The following is a 20,691-nucleotide window of genomic DNA, read 5'->3' on the forward strand; positions in this document are numbered from 1 at the left end:
AATTATTCATGCACAGATTATGTATTCGAATTTCCTTCCTCCAATATCGCTTGTATCAAAAAGAAAAAGAAAAAAATTGACATTTTGTCAACAATCATACTATAACACGCAACGGTGTGATAGTAAAAATCAAAAGTTTCTCTTGGGAATGGGCATGTACAATGTCTATTGCAATGACTTAGTTTCGTCATGGATTTTATCCCATTTATGTCGTGTTGTTTACTTAATTTTTTACTTAATTTGTCAAACACATGATTTGATAAACAAATTTAGTAATACATGTGGTAAGTGTAGATGGTGGAGATGCTTTGAACCCTTTGCACTCGCTATAAATCTTATTACATATTTCATTATATAAAAGTTTAAACTTTAAGATGACAAAACAATTATCTAATCACAATTACAGAACCACCTAACCCTAATGAATGAGATTTGCATTATTTAGAATAAATAAATAATTTCTTACTTTTACAAAAGAAAAATAAAAAGAAAAGAAAGATAAATAAAACAAGAGAGAAGGTAATATGACTACCCAATATCGTAAAATACAACCTGTAATCAACACTCTCCGGGCACTCGGGCAGCCCAAAAGGTCCAAAACCGCGTTTTCTCACTCTCTGCCCGGTATGCCCGCTGAGTTGGCCACCACTTGTTCTCTTCAGTCTTCAACGAAAAGAAACAAAGAAAGAATACAAAATTAAAATTTTTGTGCGCCTCCTCCTTTTCTGTCAATCAACTAGTGGTGCAATTCTTGAGCGAGATTGGAACGTTGAGCTTTTTGGGATCGAAAGTTACTGAACACTGAATCCGCCTGTTGAAATTTGGCTTCACCAGCTTGCCCAAGACGTAGGCTCGAGATCGAATCACGAAGTTCAATTGCAGAGGCACTGGCAGCGCCGTCGTCCCTGTTGAGGTGCTCATGCTCGCGCCACTGCCATACAGCGGAATTTTATTGCCGATCACTGACACAGAGATCGATCTCTGGCTCTTTCTCGACTGATAAAACTTCTTAATCTGCAGAACCCAATTGGGATTAACAATGCAATTGATTAAAGTTCAAAACGTTTTTGCTTGTAGCGATGGAAACTGAGAGTCGATGGACTTACAGTTCCAGAGGCTATGGTGATTTGGGAGTAGGATAGATCTAGGGGTTTTGGCGAGACGTGCATCCCGAAGAATGTGCCAGTGTTGCGAAATGTGAACTTCACTGTCGAATTGACTGAGATCATATCAGTGGCTACGCCAGTAGCATCCGAGCCAGCTTGAATCTTGAACTGTTCGAACGTAACACTCTGCAATTAAACAAAATTAACGCGAATTAGTAACGACCAGAAAGTCAATTATCGAAATGGAGCTTCAGGACGAGATAATCGAACCAACCTTCATGGTGATCTTGGGTTTCATGGGCTTACTGGCACCCCAGAGAATCAGAGAGAACATAGAGAATAGGAGGAAGAAGCCGAGGACGAAAGCGGGAAAATAGCAGCGGCGAGGAAAGCCCTTGGACCCCTCTTCGCCTTCCAGAAGGCCTTCCTCTTCGATCACGGCCTGCTCCTTCCATGGCTTCTGACCCTTCCGGTGGTGGCGCGACCCGTCGTTGGGGTTGATCTTTCTGGATCCGGGTTTCAGGGACCCGGAGAACCGGGTGGAGGAGGACTCGCGGGAGTGGCGGCCGACGGAGGAGTGAGAGTGGGGCGGGGAGCCGACGGGGCTGATCACGGGGGTGGACTGAAACGACGTCGTGGTCTTCTCGCCGTCGTGCGAGTCACGTGAGGGGCTCTGGACGTAGTAGACTGGGCGGCGCGGAGATCTGGTGGGGGACGACGCCGCGAGGCTCGTGACCTCCGAGTCGGTCTTGGCGTGCATTGTGTGGGATTTGTTTGGGTCGTCGTCTTCAATTGCAGTGCTTTAATGGAGGGGGATGCTCTGAAAATGGAGAGAGTGTAGGGGGGGTATGATTAGGATTTAAGAACGGGGGGTTTGAGTTAAGGGGGGGACTCGGAGTAATATTATACCTTACTGAAATGGAGAGAAAGACAAAAGTGCTGATTTTAATTTTTAATTAGTGGGTAAATGTTTGTGCTAGTGTTTGGTGGGAATGCAAGAGAAAAACTTTTGGGTAGACGAAACAGCGAGGAACTTAATTAACTGACAGACATATCACAGTTGGCACCGCGGGACTATGATGCCAAATTAAATAATAAATCGATAAATAAATATAAATATATGTAATTGATCCAATATATCAATTCGATTTGTTTGTTAGTGTTCTTAGAATAGTTCTTTTTTTTCCCTTAAAAATTTATAATTGTGATATTCTAAATTAATTTAATTCTAAACTACTATAATGTACGGGGAGGAGGTTCAAATTTGAATGCAAAAGAATGAACACAATACCTTAATTAACTTGTCTAACCCATATTTACAATGCTCTTAATTAATTGATCTAACCTACAAAAGCATTCCCTAATTACTTCCTCGATAACACATTGTAAAAATGTAGGCATGCATTTATTCAAAAATTGCCAAATTGAGAAGTCTTATATAGTTGGTATTACTTTTGTGAAAGCTTTGTTAAACAGAAAATTAGAATGTAAATGTGGGCTCCATATAAACATGTGAATCCATGTGAAAGAAAAAGAAGTCCTGGTGCATATATATTTGTTATAATATGCTTAAGAGATGTAATGCGTCCGCCGTAGCTAACAAAGGTGATCTAATCCATGTGCTATATTTGTTATTTATTGGGTTATTGTTTATGTGGGGAATTTAATTAGACTTGAAAAATGTTCAAACATATAATAAAGAATCATTTGGTTTGTGAACTAAACCTCCTGTGAATGAACTTATCATGTTTAATCCCATAAGAAGGGAATAAAGGATGTAATTCTATTTAACAGTAACACACATAATGTAAGCTTATTTACACTACTGCCCACTGAAATTATGGTCAAATCTCATATTGCCCCACAAACTTAAAGTGGTCTATTTATCCTGCTTGACCGTGGTTTGGTGACCCACTTTACCACATGCCATCAACTCTGTCCAAAAATATGTTAACTATGATGATGTGACAAAGGTGTCTTTGTAATTTCAAATTCATTAATATTTAAAAGCTTAACATCACAAAATGTCTATAAGGTTTACGAAACTATCAGATTGCATCTTTAAATATTTTTTTTGTGTCATTCGTGATCCTCAAGGTGAGTATGTGTGCTCACAAATGGTCCTTGTCGTTAGGTTTTGTCAAAAACTCTGTTAATTTGCTGACATGACATATATATATATCACAAAACATCCATGAGGTTCACACACCTATCATAAATGGTCTATACAAATTTTTTTTTAGGTTTTCATTTAAAATTCATAAAATGTTGGTTTTCTTTTTTAAATTATTTACAAATATATATTGTATTTTAAATACACGTGACACTATATTATTGGAGATGTGGGCTCCATATATATGCCCCATCAACAAACTAATGGAGTTTTTAAAAAACAATTTAAATTTCATAAAATTTAAAAATGAAAAAACCAGTTATATAAAGATTTTAACATTGATGACCATTTATGAACCCTAAACCCTTGGTTTTTTCATTTTTAAATTTTATGAATTTTAAATTATTTTTTAAAAACTCCATTAGTTTGTTTATGTGGCATATATGTAGAGCTCACATCACCAATAATATAGTGTCACGTGCATTCAAAATACAACATATATTTTTCAATAATTTAAATTTCATAAAATTTAAAAAAGAAAACTAACATTTTATGAATTTTAAATGAAAAAATCAAAAAATTTCACAGGGACCATTTGTGATAGGTGTGTGAACCTCAGGTTATATATATGCCACGTCAGTAAACTAACTAAATATTTGACGGAACCTAATGGCAGGGACCATTTGTAAGCACACATACTAACCTTGAGGACCAGGAATGGCACAAAAAAACATTAAGGATGCAATTTGATAGTTTCGTAAAACCCTATTATTTTCTAATTTTAATAGTTTATTTATTTCTCTTCCTTCTCCTGCAAAACCCTAAATTTACATTTCTTCAAAGTATTTCTGAAATCACAACAAGAATTTGTGCTTCTAGTTCCTTGTAATTCTGGGACGTTGTTTACAATATTTTTTTTTTATACTGAAATTCAGTTTCTGGACATTGAAGCTCTGTGCTTTCTCTACAACGATGGAGACAAACCTCAGCGCTGGAGGAGTTATAGCATTGGGTTCTCTAGCTTTTAGCATTGAAAGACGAGTTTTGGTTTCTAGAGTTCCAAATTTTCCTTGAAAAATTAGACTTTTCTAGCTCAGTTTCACATAAATTCTTATGGGGTTCTTGTGTTGTATTTCAATGAAATTTTTTTGTTCTTAGAGATCACATTTTCTAGGTATTCTTGCTTCCTAAAGTTGAGGGCTTTAATGGGTTGGTTCTAAATTTGAAAGAGTTTGTAGGGTTTAAGCTTACTAGGGTTTTGTTGACTGAACGTTACATACAAATATGGAGGAGAAAGACAACTTGGTTTATGGCTACTAATAGGGAGTTGGAGGGGTGGGGTGGGGGGGGGAGAGATTCTTTCTAGAGGTGGGCTTCACTTGCCACGTCACCCCTTAATTGGTGGATAAGGATCCATGTGTATGAAATTACAAAAACACTCATGCCACGTCATTATAGTTAACAAACTTTTAGATGGAGTTGACGGCATGGGCCAAAGTAGATCACCAAACCACGGTCAAGCGGGGTAAATGGCCCATTTTAAGTTTGGGGGGAGGGGGGCCAATGTAAGATTTGACTATAGTTTCAGGGGGCATTGGTGTAACTAAGCCTAAATATAATTTGAGAACTAATTATGTATAATAGGCCATCTTTATGACCATCTCAACTAAGGCCCAAAATCCAATTGAGATTTAGTCGGGCTTAACATTTAGGAAACCAACAAGGATGCTTTCTCAAACGTAAAATCCGTTTTGTTCAACCCGAAAACAAAAACCCATTTTAAGAAACTTATAAAAATTGGAATACTCTCGGGACCCAAAAAAACTATGCATAATACGTGAGTGGGACGAAGCCAGAGAAAACTATGGTGGAGGCCCGCAACAATACTGACGTGCAAATTGTTCGTCTGACTTGGGTATAAAGGCCAAAGACTAATTGAATCGTCTACTAGTTGGTTCCCTCCTAAGCTTCCCTCCAGATAGCTGGAGTTTGAGAACAAGTTCTATTGGATAAAATCTATGATTAAAGGCATCGATTGCCCTTGACTTATTCTCAAACTTTAAATAAGTAGGACGATACTTCTTTGTTAAGCCGAGCCGAACCATGAAATGGAGATCTACAAATGGGCCATTTTTGGTAAGCATATATTGGAATTAGTTTCATTAAGAAAAAAAAAATATAGGAAATATATATATATATATATATATTATTTTTTTCATTTCACTTGGAAATAGGAATTAGTTCATATTGGGACAACAATTAGAAACTTAACGCTTTGTGAAATTTCACTCACAACTACTATTTTTTGGATTCATGTCCATAATTTGTCCATTCTCAGTATAACGGTTTTGGTGGCCCGTTTGATTGGCAATCGTTTGGGTTCTTCTCTTGATGTTGAACATGTGCTGCTGGAGACTGTGTCGATCGATGCTTGCGTATCAGAGTTCGAGTTGATGTCACCAAGCCTTTGTGGAAGGGTATGAATATTTCTTTTTAGGAAATTGGTTCAAAATGGGTTGATTTTACTTATGAGAGATTGCCGGAATTCTGCCATGATTGTGGGAGCTTAGAGCATTGGACACCAGATTGTTCCAGGCCTTCTATGGACATTCGTGTGGGTGCAATGAAACCTTTCAGTAGCACTTTGCATGCTACTCTGGAGCCTATTGGTGGTTCGCGTTTCTCAAATCAACGGGCTCGTGACAAGTTAATCACCTTTCCTGATTTGGCAGGACCAACTTATGACGAAGACCGTTGTCGGATTGATCTTTCTTCTAAGGTGGTTCCGCAATCGGCTGGGCACAACACAATAGTTAGTAGCGGTTATTCAGTTTTATCTCATTCAAATAAGGAGATCAGCCAGTTACATGGATTTCAAACGTCTGGAGTGGTTTCTCCTTTACCTATTGGTAAGTTAGAGGCCCAAGTTTCTATGTCTCATACATCTCAGTTGAGCCTCCCTGTTACATCTACCTTACATGATGTGGCCCAAAGGTTTTATCCTCCACTTCTCACAAGGGATAGAAAATGTCTGCTAGTGTAAAAGGTGTTGCTTATTCCACTATTTCTCTCACAGATGTTACTAATACTATTACTCCTTTGGGTGGTTTTCTTGATGACTTCAATCAAGGCTCTCAGCAGATCATGCGTCCTAAGAAAATCAAGGTTCTTTCTATTTCGTTTGATGACAACAACATGGTGGATGCAGCAATTTTGGAATTACATATTGCAAGTCAAATGGGGCATCTTTATGTCATTTTGGAAATGGATGCAAAATAGATTATTATGAATCTTCAAACTTATGAGCAAAGTTGGTCGGTGAAGGGTGCTTTAGTAGATGAAGTCAGGAACCTTTTTAATCGTTTTGCTCATATTTCTTGTCAATTTGCTCTTCGAAAGTGGAACGAGGTTGCTCATCTATTGGCTAAGCAGGCGCTCCTGTCTCAGGACTTTCAAGTGTGGTTAGAGAATGGTCCTTTATGAATTCTTGATGTTTTGGCCAATGACAACTTTTTTTCTTAAATTAATTTTATACTGAATGTGATGTAGTAATACTCTTTTTCCTTGACCAAATTGTCCTCCATTTGGGGGTTTTTAAAGGCAAAATTTTAATGAGGCCACACTTGTTACATTACTAAAGTTCATTTTTTCTTCTTGTACTATGATATTGTTGGTTCAATGAAGTTATCGCACTTTGATAAAAATAAGGCTTTTTATCACAAATGGTCATTTACGTTTACGAAATTATCACGAATGGTCCTTAAGGTTTTTTTGTAACACTAATAGTACTTAACGTTTGAGTTTTTTTTATCACAAATGGTCCCTACCGTTAGAAATTCTGTTAAGTATCTAATGTGGAAGATAAATGGAGCCCACATGTCCAATCACATCATGACATGTGGATTAAATAAATAAAGAAATATTTTTTTGATGAAAATCTATTAAAAAAACATTTAGCCTCTCTGTCTCTGTCTCTGTCTCTGTCTCTCTCCCTCTGCCCTCTCTCCTCCCTGTGCTTCCCCTCTCTCTCTGTTTTTTTCTTGCCTCTACAACCTGACCAACCCATGCCCACCCTATATACAACTATACAAAGATGGCTCCGGCAGGGAAAGCACAAGCCACGGCTAAAGAACTTCTTGATTCAATTTTAGATGTTGTTGTTTGGATTTGGTGAGTTAATTTCTGATTGTTAATGTGTTCTTATTTCTAGTTTTTAGGTTTTTATTTATGTACATAAAGTAAAGCCTATAGTTTTAACGTTGAAACTAAATTCCCTTGCTTAATTATTCAGAGAGAGAACCATGCTGTTATCGGGGAGCTTTTGGAATCAAAAGTCTTGTGTTCAAATGGACATGAGCACACCAAAATGAATGCCAACAGATGTAAATTGGAATCCACATGGAGGAGAGAGAGAGAGAGAGAGAGAGAGGCTAAATGTTTTTTAATGGATTTTCATCAAAAAAATATTTATTTATTTATTTAATTCACATGTCATGATGTGATTGGACTTGTGGACTCGACCTATCTTCCACATCACACTTAACATAATTTTTAACGGCAAGGACCATTTGTGATAAAAAGCTCAAACATTAAGGACTATTGGTGTCACAAAAAAACCTCAAGGACCATTCGTGATAATTTCGTAAACGTCAAGGACCATTTGTGATAAAAAGCCTAAAAATAAAAATAAAAATTAGAACTCAACGCATGCCAACGGCGACGTTTTTGAGAATCTTCCCGGCTTTTGATTCTGGCCACGCCCCAATCTAAAACCCTAGCAAAATCTCAGAGCGTTACGCCATCAAAGTTGTGTGTTTCGGTTAAGCTGTCCGGGATATACCAAAACGCTCAGTAGCGATCTCTTTGGCAAAAATCCCAATCAAACCCATCGGCAGTCTCAATGGATGTGGTGGTGGCTTCGTCGTCGATCGAAGCAGGCATCGGCTGCTGGGACCTACACACCGGCGCCGAGCAGCTCCGCTACAAGCTCTGCGCCTCTCCGCCTCATGGCCTTGTCTGCGTTGGTCAACGGTTCCTCGCCTCGTCTCAGCTCCGCGAGCCCTCCGCCTCCGGCTCTGTCCAGTACTGGTCTTGGTCTAAGGTCCTTCCTTTCTTATGCATCCAAGCTGTTCAATGAATTGCCTCTGTTAATAGCTAGCATTGTTGTTAAAACTTTGAAATTTTGATATGCAGCCTCAAGTTGATGTTAAGAGCTTCCCAGCAGAGCAAATCAAGCCGCTCGCCTCTAACAGTGTGGGCACGTATATTGTTGGCGGAGGTTTATCTGGGAATATCTATTTGTGGGAGGTTAATTTTCTTAAGCTTTCTAATTTCTCTTTTTCAGAACAATTTTAGTTCAATGTTGTTTTTGTTTTTTTTGCCTTCGAATGCTGATAGGCATCGTTTTTGTCCGTTTTAGGTTGCTAGTGGTAGACTACTTAAGAAATGGCATGCTCACTACAGAGCTGTCAGTTGCTTGGTATTTTCAGATGATGACTCTCTTCTAATTTCGGGGTCGGAGGATGGAGGCATTAGAGTTTGGTCCCTTTTATTGTAATAACTTCTTATCTTCACCTTTTTATGTACTTATACAATGTCAATTGTTAATTATGCACTGACAATGGTTATATATCTTTTTATTGAATCTCTTTTTTTCAGAATATTCGATGATTTTCGAAGGCAACAGCAAAGCGAACTATACGAGCATAATTTTAGAGAGCACACTCTATGTGTAACAGATGTCGTCACAGGATATGGTGGAGGTAATGCCATTATCGTGTCTGCGTCACTGGATCGCACATGTAAGGTAGGGCATGCTCTTTAGTAATTTATAACCTGTATTTGGTATACTAATAATGTTTTGTCAAAACAGAATGATCGTATACTCAACAATGATGGCTAAGGAAATTAAAATGGGGTCTGGGTAACTATAAGAGAATGATTCACGAATTCACCATTAATGTGTGGATTGTTTCTCTTGATACATTGATATTCTACTTTTTCAAATGCTTAGGATTATTGTGTCGGTTTTTTGTAGTATGTACGTCTTATAAGTCCCACAATCTTGTGCATATTATCGTAATGATGCATTCTTCTTCATCCCCCAAAAACAAAAAGTGATGCATTCTTGTAAATACCGTGTTTGACATTTTTCTCCATCTAGTGTGTTCGATTTTGATTTGGATGTACATTTTCTTAGGTTTGGAGTATATCAAAAGGGAAACTATTGAGAATTATTGTTTTCCCCACAATAGTTGATGCAATTGCACTGGATCCTGGTGAACATGTCTTCTTTGCCGGTGGTAGAGATGGCAAGATCTATGTTGCTGCACTTAATGCTGAAAGCACATCTGACAGCAAGTATGGGTTGCATATCATCGATTGTTTCTCAAATCACAGGTTCCTCTCTTTTCCTATACTGAACCATTTCATGCACTTATAGATATTCCAATATGTAATTTTCTTTTATTACTATGATTTTTCTTCAATTACACTCCTCTTAACTTTTTACTGTGTTATTTTCCTTTTTCAAAGTATAGTATACCTGCCAAATATTGCTACATTTGTATAAGAATCCTGCATTCATTCATTTAGTTGTGACAGGCTTTGCATTTGTGGTAGAATCAGCGTACTATAAATTGAAGTGAGGAACTTTTTTTAAAATATATTTGTAATGAGCAAACCTCCTTTATCTCACAACTTTATATTTTAATTTTTCAACAGCAATGCTGTAACTTGCTTAGTGTACAGTATTTCTGGAAATTGTTTGATTTCTGGATCAGAGGATGGCATGGTTCGAGTTTGGGATGCTAAATCTCATAACATTGTCCGTGTGTTCAAACATGCCAAAGGTAATCTCAATGCTATGCTAATTATTGCTTTCTTGCTTGCATTAGTTTTTTTTTTTTGTAAAGCTTGCATTGGCTTTAATATGTTTCATTTTAGACGTTTTGTTATGACTTTTAAATGTCACTGTTGTCTGTATTTATGCCATGTCCTAACAATTTTGAGTTGCCTAATGAACTATGGCATCTCACACCATCTTTGTTTTTAACCCATAGCGAATATGTAGTCTTTTAATTTTTTAAAGCTTGAATATTCTCTCCTAGTACATTTGAAATTCGACTTTCTTAGTTGTTTATGTTCAATCTGCCAGTTTTCCTTTATTTGTTAGTATATTTGCATGAAATTTTCACTGTATAATGCAGGTCCAGTGAACAATATTCTAGTCATTAGACAGCAACATTCTCAGATGAATTCGCAATCTTCCTCCAGAAGGCATGGTTCATCATTGCCACCTCCACTGGAAAAGTATCCTATAGTTGAAGACCCAACAGACCTTAAGGCTGTCATTGGTCGCCAGGCTACATGCAGTAATTCTACAGAAGCGTTGTACCTAAGGTCTGATGTGATGAATGGCCAAATCAAAGAGCTTCAGGTATTTTATGGCTTCATAAATATTCTTAATACACTTTTTATAGGCATTTCTAGAGTGTGGGGGTGCATATGCGTGGGTACACGCACCATATTTCTAGCAATGTTTCTTAATCATTCAACCACTGGAATTGAATGACATATCTTCATGGATGTCAAACCTTAACTTTAACCTTTTCTTTTTGCCTTCATTTTCAGCAACAAGGTTCTGCCTCAGCCGAAATGGAGATTGAGAGACTAAAGCATGATTACGAAAGATCAATACAAACGGTTCAGCAGTGGAAGAAAATGTACGACAACTTGCATCAGTTCTGTGTAAATGAGCTTTTGGATGGTGATCACATAGGAATCCCAAATGGAAATGCTGCCTGAAAATAGGTACCCGATAGCTTCCAATCCGTAAATGGTTACAAGATGCACCGTTTGTTCTTGTTTTGTCTTTGTGATCAGTTTCCATATTCTTAAGTTTTTGTCTCTCTTTTCCTTTTTCCTCCTTTTTGGTTGACTAAACAAATTATTCTGTGAAAGGTTAGTTAAGAGATGAGATTGCATATCTATCCTTTTAAGTTCTGATTCATATTAGCCTTGTATCAGTAAGAGAACTGTTAAGTGGTAACTTTTACTTATGAATTGTTGAGTTCTTATTCAAATGAAGGACTAGTATCTCCTTACAGGTGTTCTTATTCAAATAAGTTTGTTTTTTTTTTTTTTTCACAATACATAAAAATAGATTCTAAATGTACCCAAGAATCTAATTAGTACACCCAGCACCGTACCATACAAGAATTCTATAACGAGAGCCTTATATATGACTTTTAAGTGAGGTTCTAACCCTATCTCTTAATTGTTGAATTAAATTGGTTAGCCGTTGGATCAAATTGGTTAGCTTAATCCAACGATTGAGAGATAAAATCTCACCTAAGGTCATATATAATGCCCTCCTCACTATAGTATGACTCATTGCTAAATCATTCTAATTTGAAATTGCGACCACAAACATTTACATGTGACACTCTTTTGACCCTTCTTTGACCTTCCAATTGATGTCGGTTTAGCAAATGCCAATAATAAATGAGGGGTGGAGTGATGTGGGGGGACTATCCATGCTTCTAGAAGCAGAATTTGGACAAAATTTGATAGAGAAGTTGCTCAAATTCGATGTGGTATTTTGTGTTTGGAAAATACATCGCACCCGTCAAAAAGGACAGACGGGAGAATATTGGGCCACGGGATTGGGATTGTGACACCATCCGTCACAGTCCTAGATGGGCCCCTACAAAATCTAATCCGACCAACCAACATGTCTTATTAATCCCAATTTTCGTCTTCTAGCCATTAGCCTTTACTCATTTGGTTGGCCTTACCCTAGGGGGAATTTCGCTCTTCACTCCATTAATCTATCTAGCTCACTCCATTAATCCACCCCTTCACTTCACATCACATCAAACCCAAAAAGAAACCAATCAATCCTGAGTTGAAACGAGATTCATGTTTTTGCTTGTAAGGGGTTATAAATAGAAGCAACAGTCGTCGAAGTAGGTGTGAAGAGATGCAAAGAACTTGTGCGTTTTGAAAGGGTATGTGCTCTGGATTCAGAGGACAAGGGGACACCTCTTAACCCATTGAAGAAGACATTGAGGATGAGGATATGTTGGGAACCTTGGCCATATGTCTCACATGGGTCTTCTGATGATTGTTCGTTTGACCATTCTTATTTATTATATTCAGTATCATGTCTATCTTATAGTCTTATTTCTTTCTCTTGTTCTTGTTTTGTATCTCTCTCTTAGATATTTTGCATTAGATTTCGTTTGGGGATGGAAGGAATAAATGGGTTTTGATCCTTGAGACATTAGCACTTCTCTCATTAGATCCTCATTTGGGAAGCAAACCTACCCTTCGAATATGCAACAATAAACAAAGCCATCGACATTCCATTCCATGCCTCTGGTTTTTTCCACCACCTCTCAACTTCGCTGTCATTGCCATCTTTAAACATTGTATATATTATTATTTTGGGTTGAATTCTTTCAAGAAATTAAGAGACAAACCTGTCCTTACGGCATGTCTCATTCCAAAAAAAAAAAAAAAACAGAGAGATAAGAACTCTATAATAGAAAGGTGTAGAAGTTCCCAGAATACTGTTCACAACCCTTGGAGGCCCCAGGTGTTCTGTATGTCCAAATGCAAGCAGCAAAACAATAATTTTTCATCGTAATGGTGCAATTTCACGAGTGATTATAGAGAATGCATGAGAAGTCCACGTGAAGGTCTCTGACATGACGGTGGTGGGCAGCTTTTACAATTTCAGGGTCAAGTGAAAGCTTCAAGGAGAAGGAAAAAAAAAAGTAAAAAAGAAAAGAAAAGAATGCACTGTTGGCAGTAAGATCCACGGTGTAGTGCCAGGTGGGATAGAGTTCACGTGTTAGCAAGGAGAGAGAAGGGTGGGGGAGGTGGTGAGGTGGCGATAGCGAAAACAACATTATCACTTTGCCTAATCGTAAAAGCTACCTACCACCGTTATGTCAGAGACCTTCACGTGGACTTCTCATGCAATCTCTATCATCACGACTTGGGGATAAATCTTACCTAAACCGCATTCTAATTCAATCACGTACTGTTATGTTGTTGAATATTTTCAATGATTAGGGTTTAGGAAGTTTTTTTAAAGCACAAGTAATAATCTAAATTGCAAGGGTAGTGAGGTTTCAAACACATTATTATGGTGTTATGGATATTCAAACATAAGACCATTAATCTGCATTCATGTAACTAGTGGTGAATCCAGGATTGTTACTCTATGGATTCATAGTGTTAAAATTCCGATTTTCTTTTTAAGATGAAACAAAGTAAAAACAAAAAACACACCAAACCTATTCCAATTAATAAAAACATCATTCAATAAATCAAGCTCATATATGTATTATGTAAATCATAAATTTCATCAAAATACTAATACCAACCCAAATAATAAATAAACTCACCCAAAAATAACCCAAATAACAAAATACCTTGAATATTACAACAACAAAAAGGATCACAATGGGCGTTGAACCGTTGACCTTAAAGTCCTTTTCAATTCACAAACCACTACAATAAGTGATATCTTTAAAGTATTGATGTATACTTTTAGTATTTATAGGTATACCCAACTGAATTAAAAAAAATATTTTAAAAACCCTAACAAATATCTACCTTTTTATTAAAATTTGTGTCGGCGCTTCTTTCTTCTCCCTCTGTCTTCTTCTTCTTCCGCCCCCTCTGTCTCTTTTCTTCTCCCTCTCAACCACTGTCTTAATCTTCCTCCCTATTTCTTCTCCCTAGCAGCTTGCATCTTCTTCTCTATGGCGTCGTCTCCCATGGCTGCCAAGAGAAACCAAGGACCTCCAAGTCATTTCCATTGCTGCCATGAGATCGTCTGACCCCATGATGGATCCGCCACTGCATGTCACATAGGGCTTGAAAATGGTGGGATTATGAGGGATAAGTATTAGTCATCAACATGTTACGAATAATCATTCTTCATCCTCCAAATTAAACAACAATATCCATATTATATCTTAATTGCACATAAAATGTAACCACTTTACTAGTCTAATATAATTTAGTCTAATCCTCCCGACAAACGAGGCTGTATTAATATTAGTCTTGATGCCTTTCCATAACTTTGATGGGAGATATTCGCATATGAATATAATAAAAGATATGATATATTAAGATGATACAAATAGTTTTATTTTGCTAGAAATATATGTATGAACAGGTGTCACCACGAAAATGCAAAGGCATTGAACTTTCACGTGCCAACAATATTTTGTCCCCACCCAACCATTTTATTGCACACGCAGCTCCATCAACATTATTTCCCTTGTTATTATTATGATGACCCAGCTGAGCTGAGATATATTTTTTTCCTGGCCAGGCACACAAAAGATACATAGTTTCCTAAGCCTGTCAACGCACTCAGATTACATTATAGTACGTTTTCCTATGTTCCCGAAGGACCATATGCCAAGTACATATTTAAAAAAGTTTTATAAAAAAAATCTTCAAGGGATGTGATTATTTAATTAATAGCAATAGAAACATGGGATTACATTAATTAAGCTTAAAATTAAGATCATATTAGCCATGCATGCTCCTAATTTACAACCCCGTAATCGAACAATTAATCAACAGTCACTACACTAATTTAATTTAAATCAAATTCAAGCATCTCCAAAATGCTGCACGTTCTCATGGCAAGAAGCCTGGTAAGCTTTAGCCACTGAATGGAGGCCATAGCTCCCGCTAGACATGGCCACAGGGAACCCAATCCCAGTAGGCCTATTAGCCGCAGCTCTCTCCAGCGTTTGAACCTGAGACTTCAAGAACTTGACATAGTGAATAGCCTCGTCTAACATGGAGGCCGTGTCCATTTTTGTCCCGCCCGGCACAAGTCTCTGCAGAATTCTGATCCTCTCGCTGATCCTCTCCCTCCTGTGGCGAGCCGCCACGCTTTGAGGGTCCTTAGAAATCTTGACGTTTCTTCTCTTTGGTGGCTTCACGGATTCTGGGTCGATGTGGATTGGCTGCATGGCTGCAATTCTGAATATCATTTCTCTCATGGCTGCCATGGAGGTGCGTTTTTGGGAAGATGGTAGGAACCCATTTGAGAAATTGGATGTTTGGTCAGTTGGGTTTGTGGTGTTGGAGAATGAGATGGTTGATGGTATTGTTGGGATTGTTGGGAGGTTTAGAAAGGACTGGGAATTTGGTGAGGGGATGTTTTGTGGGTTTTGTTGGTCGGTGTAATGGGGCATGGAGGTGTTAGAAGTGATGCTATTGGGACTTGTTGTTGTGGTGGTGGTGGAGGAGAAAGTGTGATCAGATGGGGGAAGGTCTGAGACAACGTCGTTGTAGGCTCCGCAGAGCTCTGAGATTTTTTCCATTTGCATCATCATCATCATCTCCATCTGCTCCTCTGATTTTAACTGGACAATATCCATATTGCTATATATATGCTTGCTCTATATATATAGCTAAGCTTAAGCTTGTATATATGTAGCTTATTATAATATATTTTGAAGTAGAAGAATCCGAGAAACAGAGAAGTTTAATAAGAGTTTTGAGAGAAGAAATAGGCTTGAAGGCTGACGGAAAGCAGTGTTGATGGAGGTGCAGAGGGATGGGGAAGAAGATGAAAGAGTGGGGTTTTATCAGAAGGTGCAGTGAAGGAGAGAAATGCGCACACAAAGGTTTGGAAAGAAGAAGAAAGAAAACAATTCAATAAAATAGTGATATCCGGAACAGACCACCAGTCCTATGGGAGCACTGTATATACACTCCAATTTTAGTTTCTTGGACTTGCGAAATTGAATATTTTTATAATCCTTAAGCACTTACAAAATGAAGTTAAAATTAGAGTGTCGTTATTATTACCCTAAATTTTTAGCTATACTAAGTTCATATTCATTGTCTCTATCTGTCTCCTCATGTGATTGTAATACAAATCCTAAACCCGAAAATGAGAGAAAACTTGAATTACAATCAAACAAAAGAGCTCTGGTTAACTAAACCATACCTGGCAGCAATCCAAGTGCTACCCTCAATTCCTTTCACAAAACATAGGTGATATAAAATACTAACATTGTATATATTACAATTGTAATTTTGTGGTCAATCTTTTAAAATCACAAAGCTGTTGATCTTTTTCCTTTTCTTGCCTTGAATTTTGGTTCATTTCTTTATTGGGAAACAATCTCTTCTTTTGGTAGAGATAAAAAAAAAAGTTCAAAAGTTTATGTATGATTATTACTACCTGGATTTGGAAGAGCATCACATTGGAGCATGCTGCCTATCATTTTCCGCTGGACCCTTAAATTAAGAAGTGGGCCAAAGCTAGCACTCATATTAGAAATTGGCCAATGACCAAATCTAATCAAATGCAGAAGTGGGTCGTTTTAATTTCATCGATTCTCACCATTTCACAGGTTCTATACACCAAAATCTACAAGTGTTCAGATCTACCGACTGTTTGAAGAAGCGCTAGTACAATAAGTGCTTTTGGTGGTGCATGAATCTTTTTTAATTTTTTTAATTTTGTTATAATATAAAATTTTAAAATAAAAAAGAGAAAACAACATTGAGTGGAACTGTCAACTGTAGTGGTCTAACTTTGCCATAAAATTCACTGTCTTTTAAGAAGGCTAAAGCCCCCACAATCACATGACAGGTGTCAGAAATCTCACCAGACCCTTATAAAATGACAGATACATTCCTTTCCTTTCCTGGCTGGCGGTGGAATACGATGCCGTTTTGATCAACCGTGATGGTGGGTGTGGGGCCTCTGGCCTCTGCCAATGGTCCAATTGGAGAGTCCTAGATAAATATTTAGCTCATATCATATCATATATACGATACGATATGATAATGATATGATATAATTAAGGCTCAATATTATTGTGTGGTGCGGTCCAGCCTAAAACTCGTCTTCCCTTTCTCCTATTGCTTGGTACGCTTTTCGAGAAGGATCAGGTTTTTCTGATGCCAACCACCTGACTCATGTGCTGGAATTGCTAACGAACTTACCATGTGATGATCATCAAGTGGAATGTTAACGCTTTGTAAAGATTTTGTTACGGTCAGTCAATTGTGCATGAACGAGCATATAAGCAATGAATAAAGGTTTTGTTACAATCAGTCGCGTGTGAACACATAACTGATTAGTAAAGATATTGTTACGATCAGTGATGCGTGAACACATACGACTAATTGGTAGTAGGAGATGATGAAAACTGGTACCGCCATTAATAGGAATATAATAATAGTTATTTATATTTTTTGGGCAAGAGACATGAATAAAGAGACATGTTGTGTGTAAGAAGAGGTTCGGATTGGATAAAAAGAATCTAAAGGAGAGAGATCTTGCTGTTGGGTGGGATTTTTAACTTTGCATTATATCACTGGTTCCTTATCTTCTTCCCCACAGCCACATTTATAATACTTGTAGCTAGCTAGCTATATTATAATACCACCAAACCCAGCAAGCAAACAGACATATTTTTCCCAATAATTCTTCTTTGCTTCTCCCACTTTCTTTAGCCTTTACCTTCCCTCCTCCATTGGGAATCGCGAGCAGACATTGATGAGGAGAAGAAAAATAACTTATTGCATATTATAAATGAATAAAAAATTATATTAATTGAATGACAGATGGTCCCCTATTTGATCTCTCTCTCTCTCTCTCTCTCTCTCTCTCTCTCTGTGCATGATTTTCATAATTTTCAGATTGGATGGTTCTGCAGTTTTGTGGCAGCACCAATTGGGCAAATCAGACAGTCAAAGAGCATCTTGTGCACTTGTTTGGGTTCCAAGTTTGGTGTGTGTTCATTTTCAAAATGGTGGCCACTTTCAGTCTTTTGAAGGAAAAGGGTGTGGAGAAGGACTTTGGTCCAGTAATTTACTGTTGCTCAAGGTTTTGCTTCTTTGGAGGTGTCTGCGTCATGACACGCTTGGTGATCTCACGGGCTGGTTTTTGTCAAAAACACCAAGTATTGGGCTTCGAACACATCGGAGTTTGTGTTATATTAGCCCTTTAAATTTATGAGTGCTGTTATTTCCACCCCATATTATATTTTTCTACCTACCTTATTTTCAAAATTCTAAAGACAAATTTGACTCTTTGTAAAATAACTTATAATGACTTAGGGAAAAAATCTCCACTTACGTAATCCACTTATTTTATTTTATTTATTTACCAAAGCAATTTTCACTAAAAATAAAAATAAAATTAACCCTAGCTTTTCTCATATCTGTAGCCTCACGTCTCATGCCCATCTCCATTGATCTCCATCTCTGTTACACGGTTGAAAGGAAGAACAAGATCTATAATTAATTAAAAGTAGGCTTATTAATTCCCAACATTTTTATGGGATTGCTTACCCAGGGTGATTGCCAGCAGTCCCAACAATGGGGCCGTTAATCCTTTGCCCATGGTTAGGCTTTATCCCATACAATACTAAATGAATAATAAGCATGATAGAAAGACATGGTGCAGGAGGGATTGCTTATTTAGCACAACCAACTTTGTTGCCATGGTGCAGGAGGGACTAATGTCACGAACTCAACTTTAATTTTATTTTTATTAAGAATTTGTTTGAATTAATAATTAAAGAGTATTTTAGGAATAATAGTGGGTGGAAACTATGTAGCACGGACACTCCATCAGGCCGAAGTGTCAGGGTGTCAGACACGCGAACACTCCTCGGACATGGCTTGAACACGGGTCAACAGTCAAGATGCGTTTTAGACACGATCAAGACACTTTTAGACACAGTCAACTGAAGTCAAGACACGGTTAATTGAAGTCAAGAAAGGCAGGGATCATTTTGAAAATTATAAAACAAAAACTGGGGTCAAAACATAATTATTGAAAATATGTGGACATATTTAAAATATTTTTAAAAAGTAGGCTATAAATGTAAATAATATTTTTTTTAAATATGTTTTTTTTTTCTTTGTTCCTTCATGGCAGAGCTGATATTTTTAGTTGACTAAGGATATTGATAGCAATTTGGTCATAAGAGATGCATCTTTTTGAGTGGGTAATCCATTCACTTTGTTTCTTTTTCCTTTTTTCTTTTTTCTTTTTTTATTTATGCAAACTCGATTCTTATTTTATGAAGTGGGAAAATGTTTTTCTTATTTTGAAGATGATAGATCATATACGAAAAATGTGTGAAATTTGGTTTATGATGAATCATGAATATGTGTATCATTCTTTATTTTATTTAGGGAAAGATGAGTAATCCTAAGAGCAACTCCACCCATTTGCCCTTTGCCATGGCGCCCCCGGGGGGGGGGGGGGCTGGGGGCAGCCATTATTCACGTGAACAGTTGCTGCCCCTTGCAAAAGGTTGTGGTGTTTCCACCAATTGCCATTGAAACAACTATTCACATGAGATATGAGGAGAGAAATTTGTATAGAGTTTTAGTGTGGGAAGTGAAAACTACAACTAAGTATTTATTTTTTAAAAAATCTGAAATTTTTTGTAGATTGTTTTCAATTTTTTTTGTTGCTGACGTCATTGATGACATTAGCAAATTGGGGTTGGAACTAAGGCAGATCTTGCTTGAGGGCTAGCCTAGGTTCGTGAGCCCCATCTCCTTCCAAGGCTAGCCCTTGCCGCTCGAAACAAGATTTTGGCCCAAACCCCCCTCAGCCCTCCCCTTAGGCACATCGGTGGAATCGCTCTAAGTGAACTCAAATGAGTATAAATAAGTATATGCTATTATAATTTTATTCAAATTTATTATTATTTTAATTACCGTGTCCTAACTGTGTCCATGACCTAGTTTTTTGAGATTTTCCGTGTTGCCATATCGCATTTCCATGTCCCCGTGTCCGTGTCCGTGCAACATAGGGTAGAAAGATAGGATTGCGTTTTTTAAAATTTACATAGTGAGTGGGAAGATAAAGTGGTTGGAAAAATAGGACGAGTGGAAATAGCATCACTCAAATTTATTGGCTTCTTCAAATGAGATCAATCATGATATTTTTTTTTTTTTTTTGGCATTAAACACAAATCAAATAAGTTTGTTTTTTTTTTTTCACAATACATAAGAATACTGATGTATTATTGGCATTTGCTAAACCGACATCAGTTGGAAGGTCAAAGAAGGGTCAAAAGAGTGTCACATGTAAATGTTTGTGGGCGCAATTTCAAATTAGAATGATTTAGCAATGAGTCATACGAGGAGGGCATTATATATGACCTTAGGTGAGGTTTTATCTCTCAATCGTTGGATTAGGCTAACTAATTTGATTCAACAATTAAGAGATAGGGTTAGAACCTCACTTAAAAGTCATATATAAGGCTCTCGTTATAGAATTCTTGTATGATACGGTGCTGGGTGTACTAATTAGATTCTTGGGTACATTTAGAATCTAGTTTTTGGGTTGGGCAGACCCAATAAAGGCCCAAAGCGTTTTTCTTGGAAATGAAAGACCACAGCCTTCTGTTTTGATTTTATGGGCAGTCTTAAAAAACAAAATTT

At 37.4% G+C, this 20,691-nt stretch overlaps 3 protein-coding genes across 3 annotated transcripts; 1 reads left to right on the plus strand and 2 right to left on the minus strand.

The window, feature by feature from the left end:
- Positions 1-413: 413 nt before the first annotated feature.
- On the minus strand, positions 414-1,995 carry LOC110761980 (uncharacterized). The gene is made up of 3 exons (XM_021964570.2): positions 1,381-1,995; positions 1,107-1,292; positions 414-1,014 (listed from the first exon to the last, which is right to left on the minus strand). Exons 1-3 carry the CDS (start codon positions 1,864-1,866, stop codon positions 733-735), a joined length of 954 nt encoding a protein of 317 aa, XP_021820262.1. The 5' UTR covers positions 1,867-1,995; the 3' UTR covers positions 414-732.
- A 5,935-nt stretch (positions 1,996-7,930) lies between these two features.
- Positions 7,931-11,303, plus strand: RID3 (Transducin/WD40 repeat-like superfamily protein). The gene is made up of 8 exons (XM_021964473.2): positions 7,931-8,320; positions 8,413-8,526; positions 8,639-8,772; positions 8,878-9,025; positions 9,419-9,618; positions 9,943-10,070; positions 10,428-10,657; positions 10,852-11,303. Exons 1-8 carry the CDS (start codon positions 8,120-8,122, stop codon positions 11,023-11,025), a joined length of 1,329 nt encoding a protein of 442 aa, XP_021820165.1. The 5' UTR covers positions 7,931-8,119; the 3' UTR covers positions 11,026-11,303.
- Positions 11,304-14,729: 3,426 nt separating this feature from the next.
- Positions 14,730-15,949, minus strand: LOC110762000 (uncharacterized). The gene has a single exon (XM_021964593.2). The coding sequence runs from the start codon at positions 15,639-15,641 to the stop codon at positions 14,862-14,864; it is 780 nt and encodes a 259-aa protein (XP_021820285.1). The 5' UTR covers positions 15,642-15,949; the 3' UTR covers positions 14,730-14,861.
- Positions 15,950-20,691: the final 4,742 nt, after the last annotated feature.

The sequence above is a fragment of the Prunus avium genome, chromosome 1, assembly GCF_965620075.1.
Source record: "Prunus avium chromosome 1, drPruAviu1.hap1.1, whole genome shotgun sequence".
Taxonomy (NCBI): Eukaryota; Viridiplantae; Streptophyta; class Magnoliopsida; order Rosales; family Rosaceae; genus Prunus; species Prunus avium.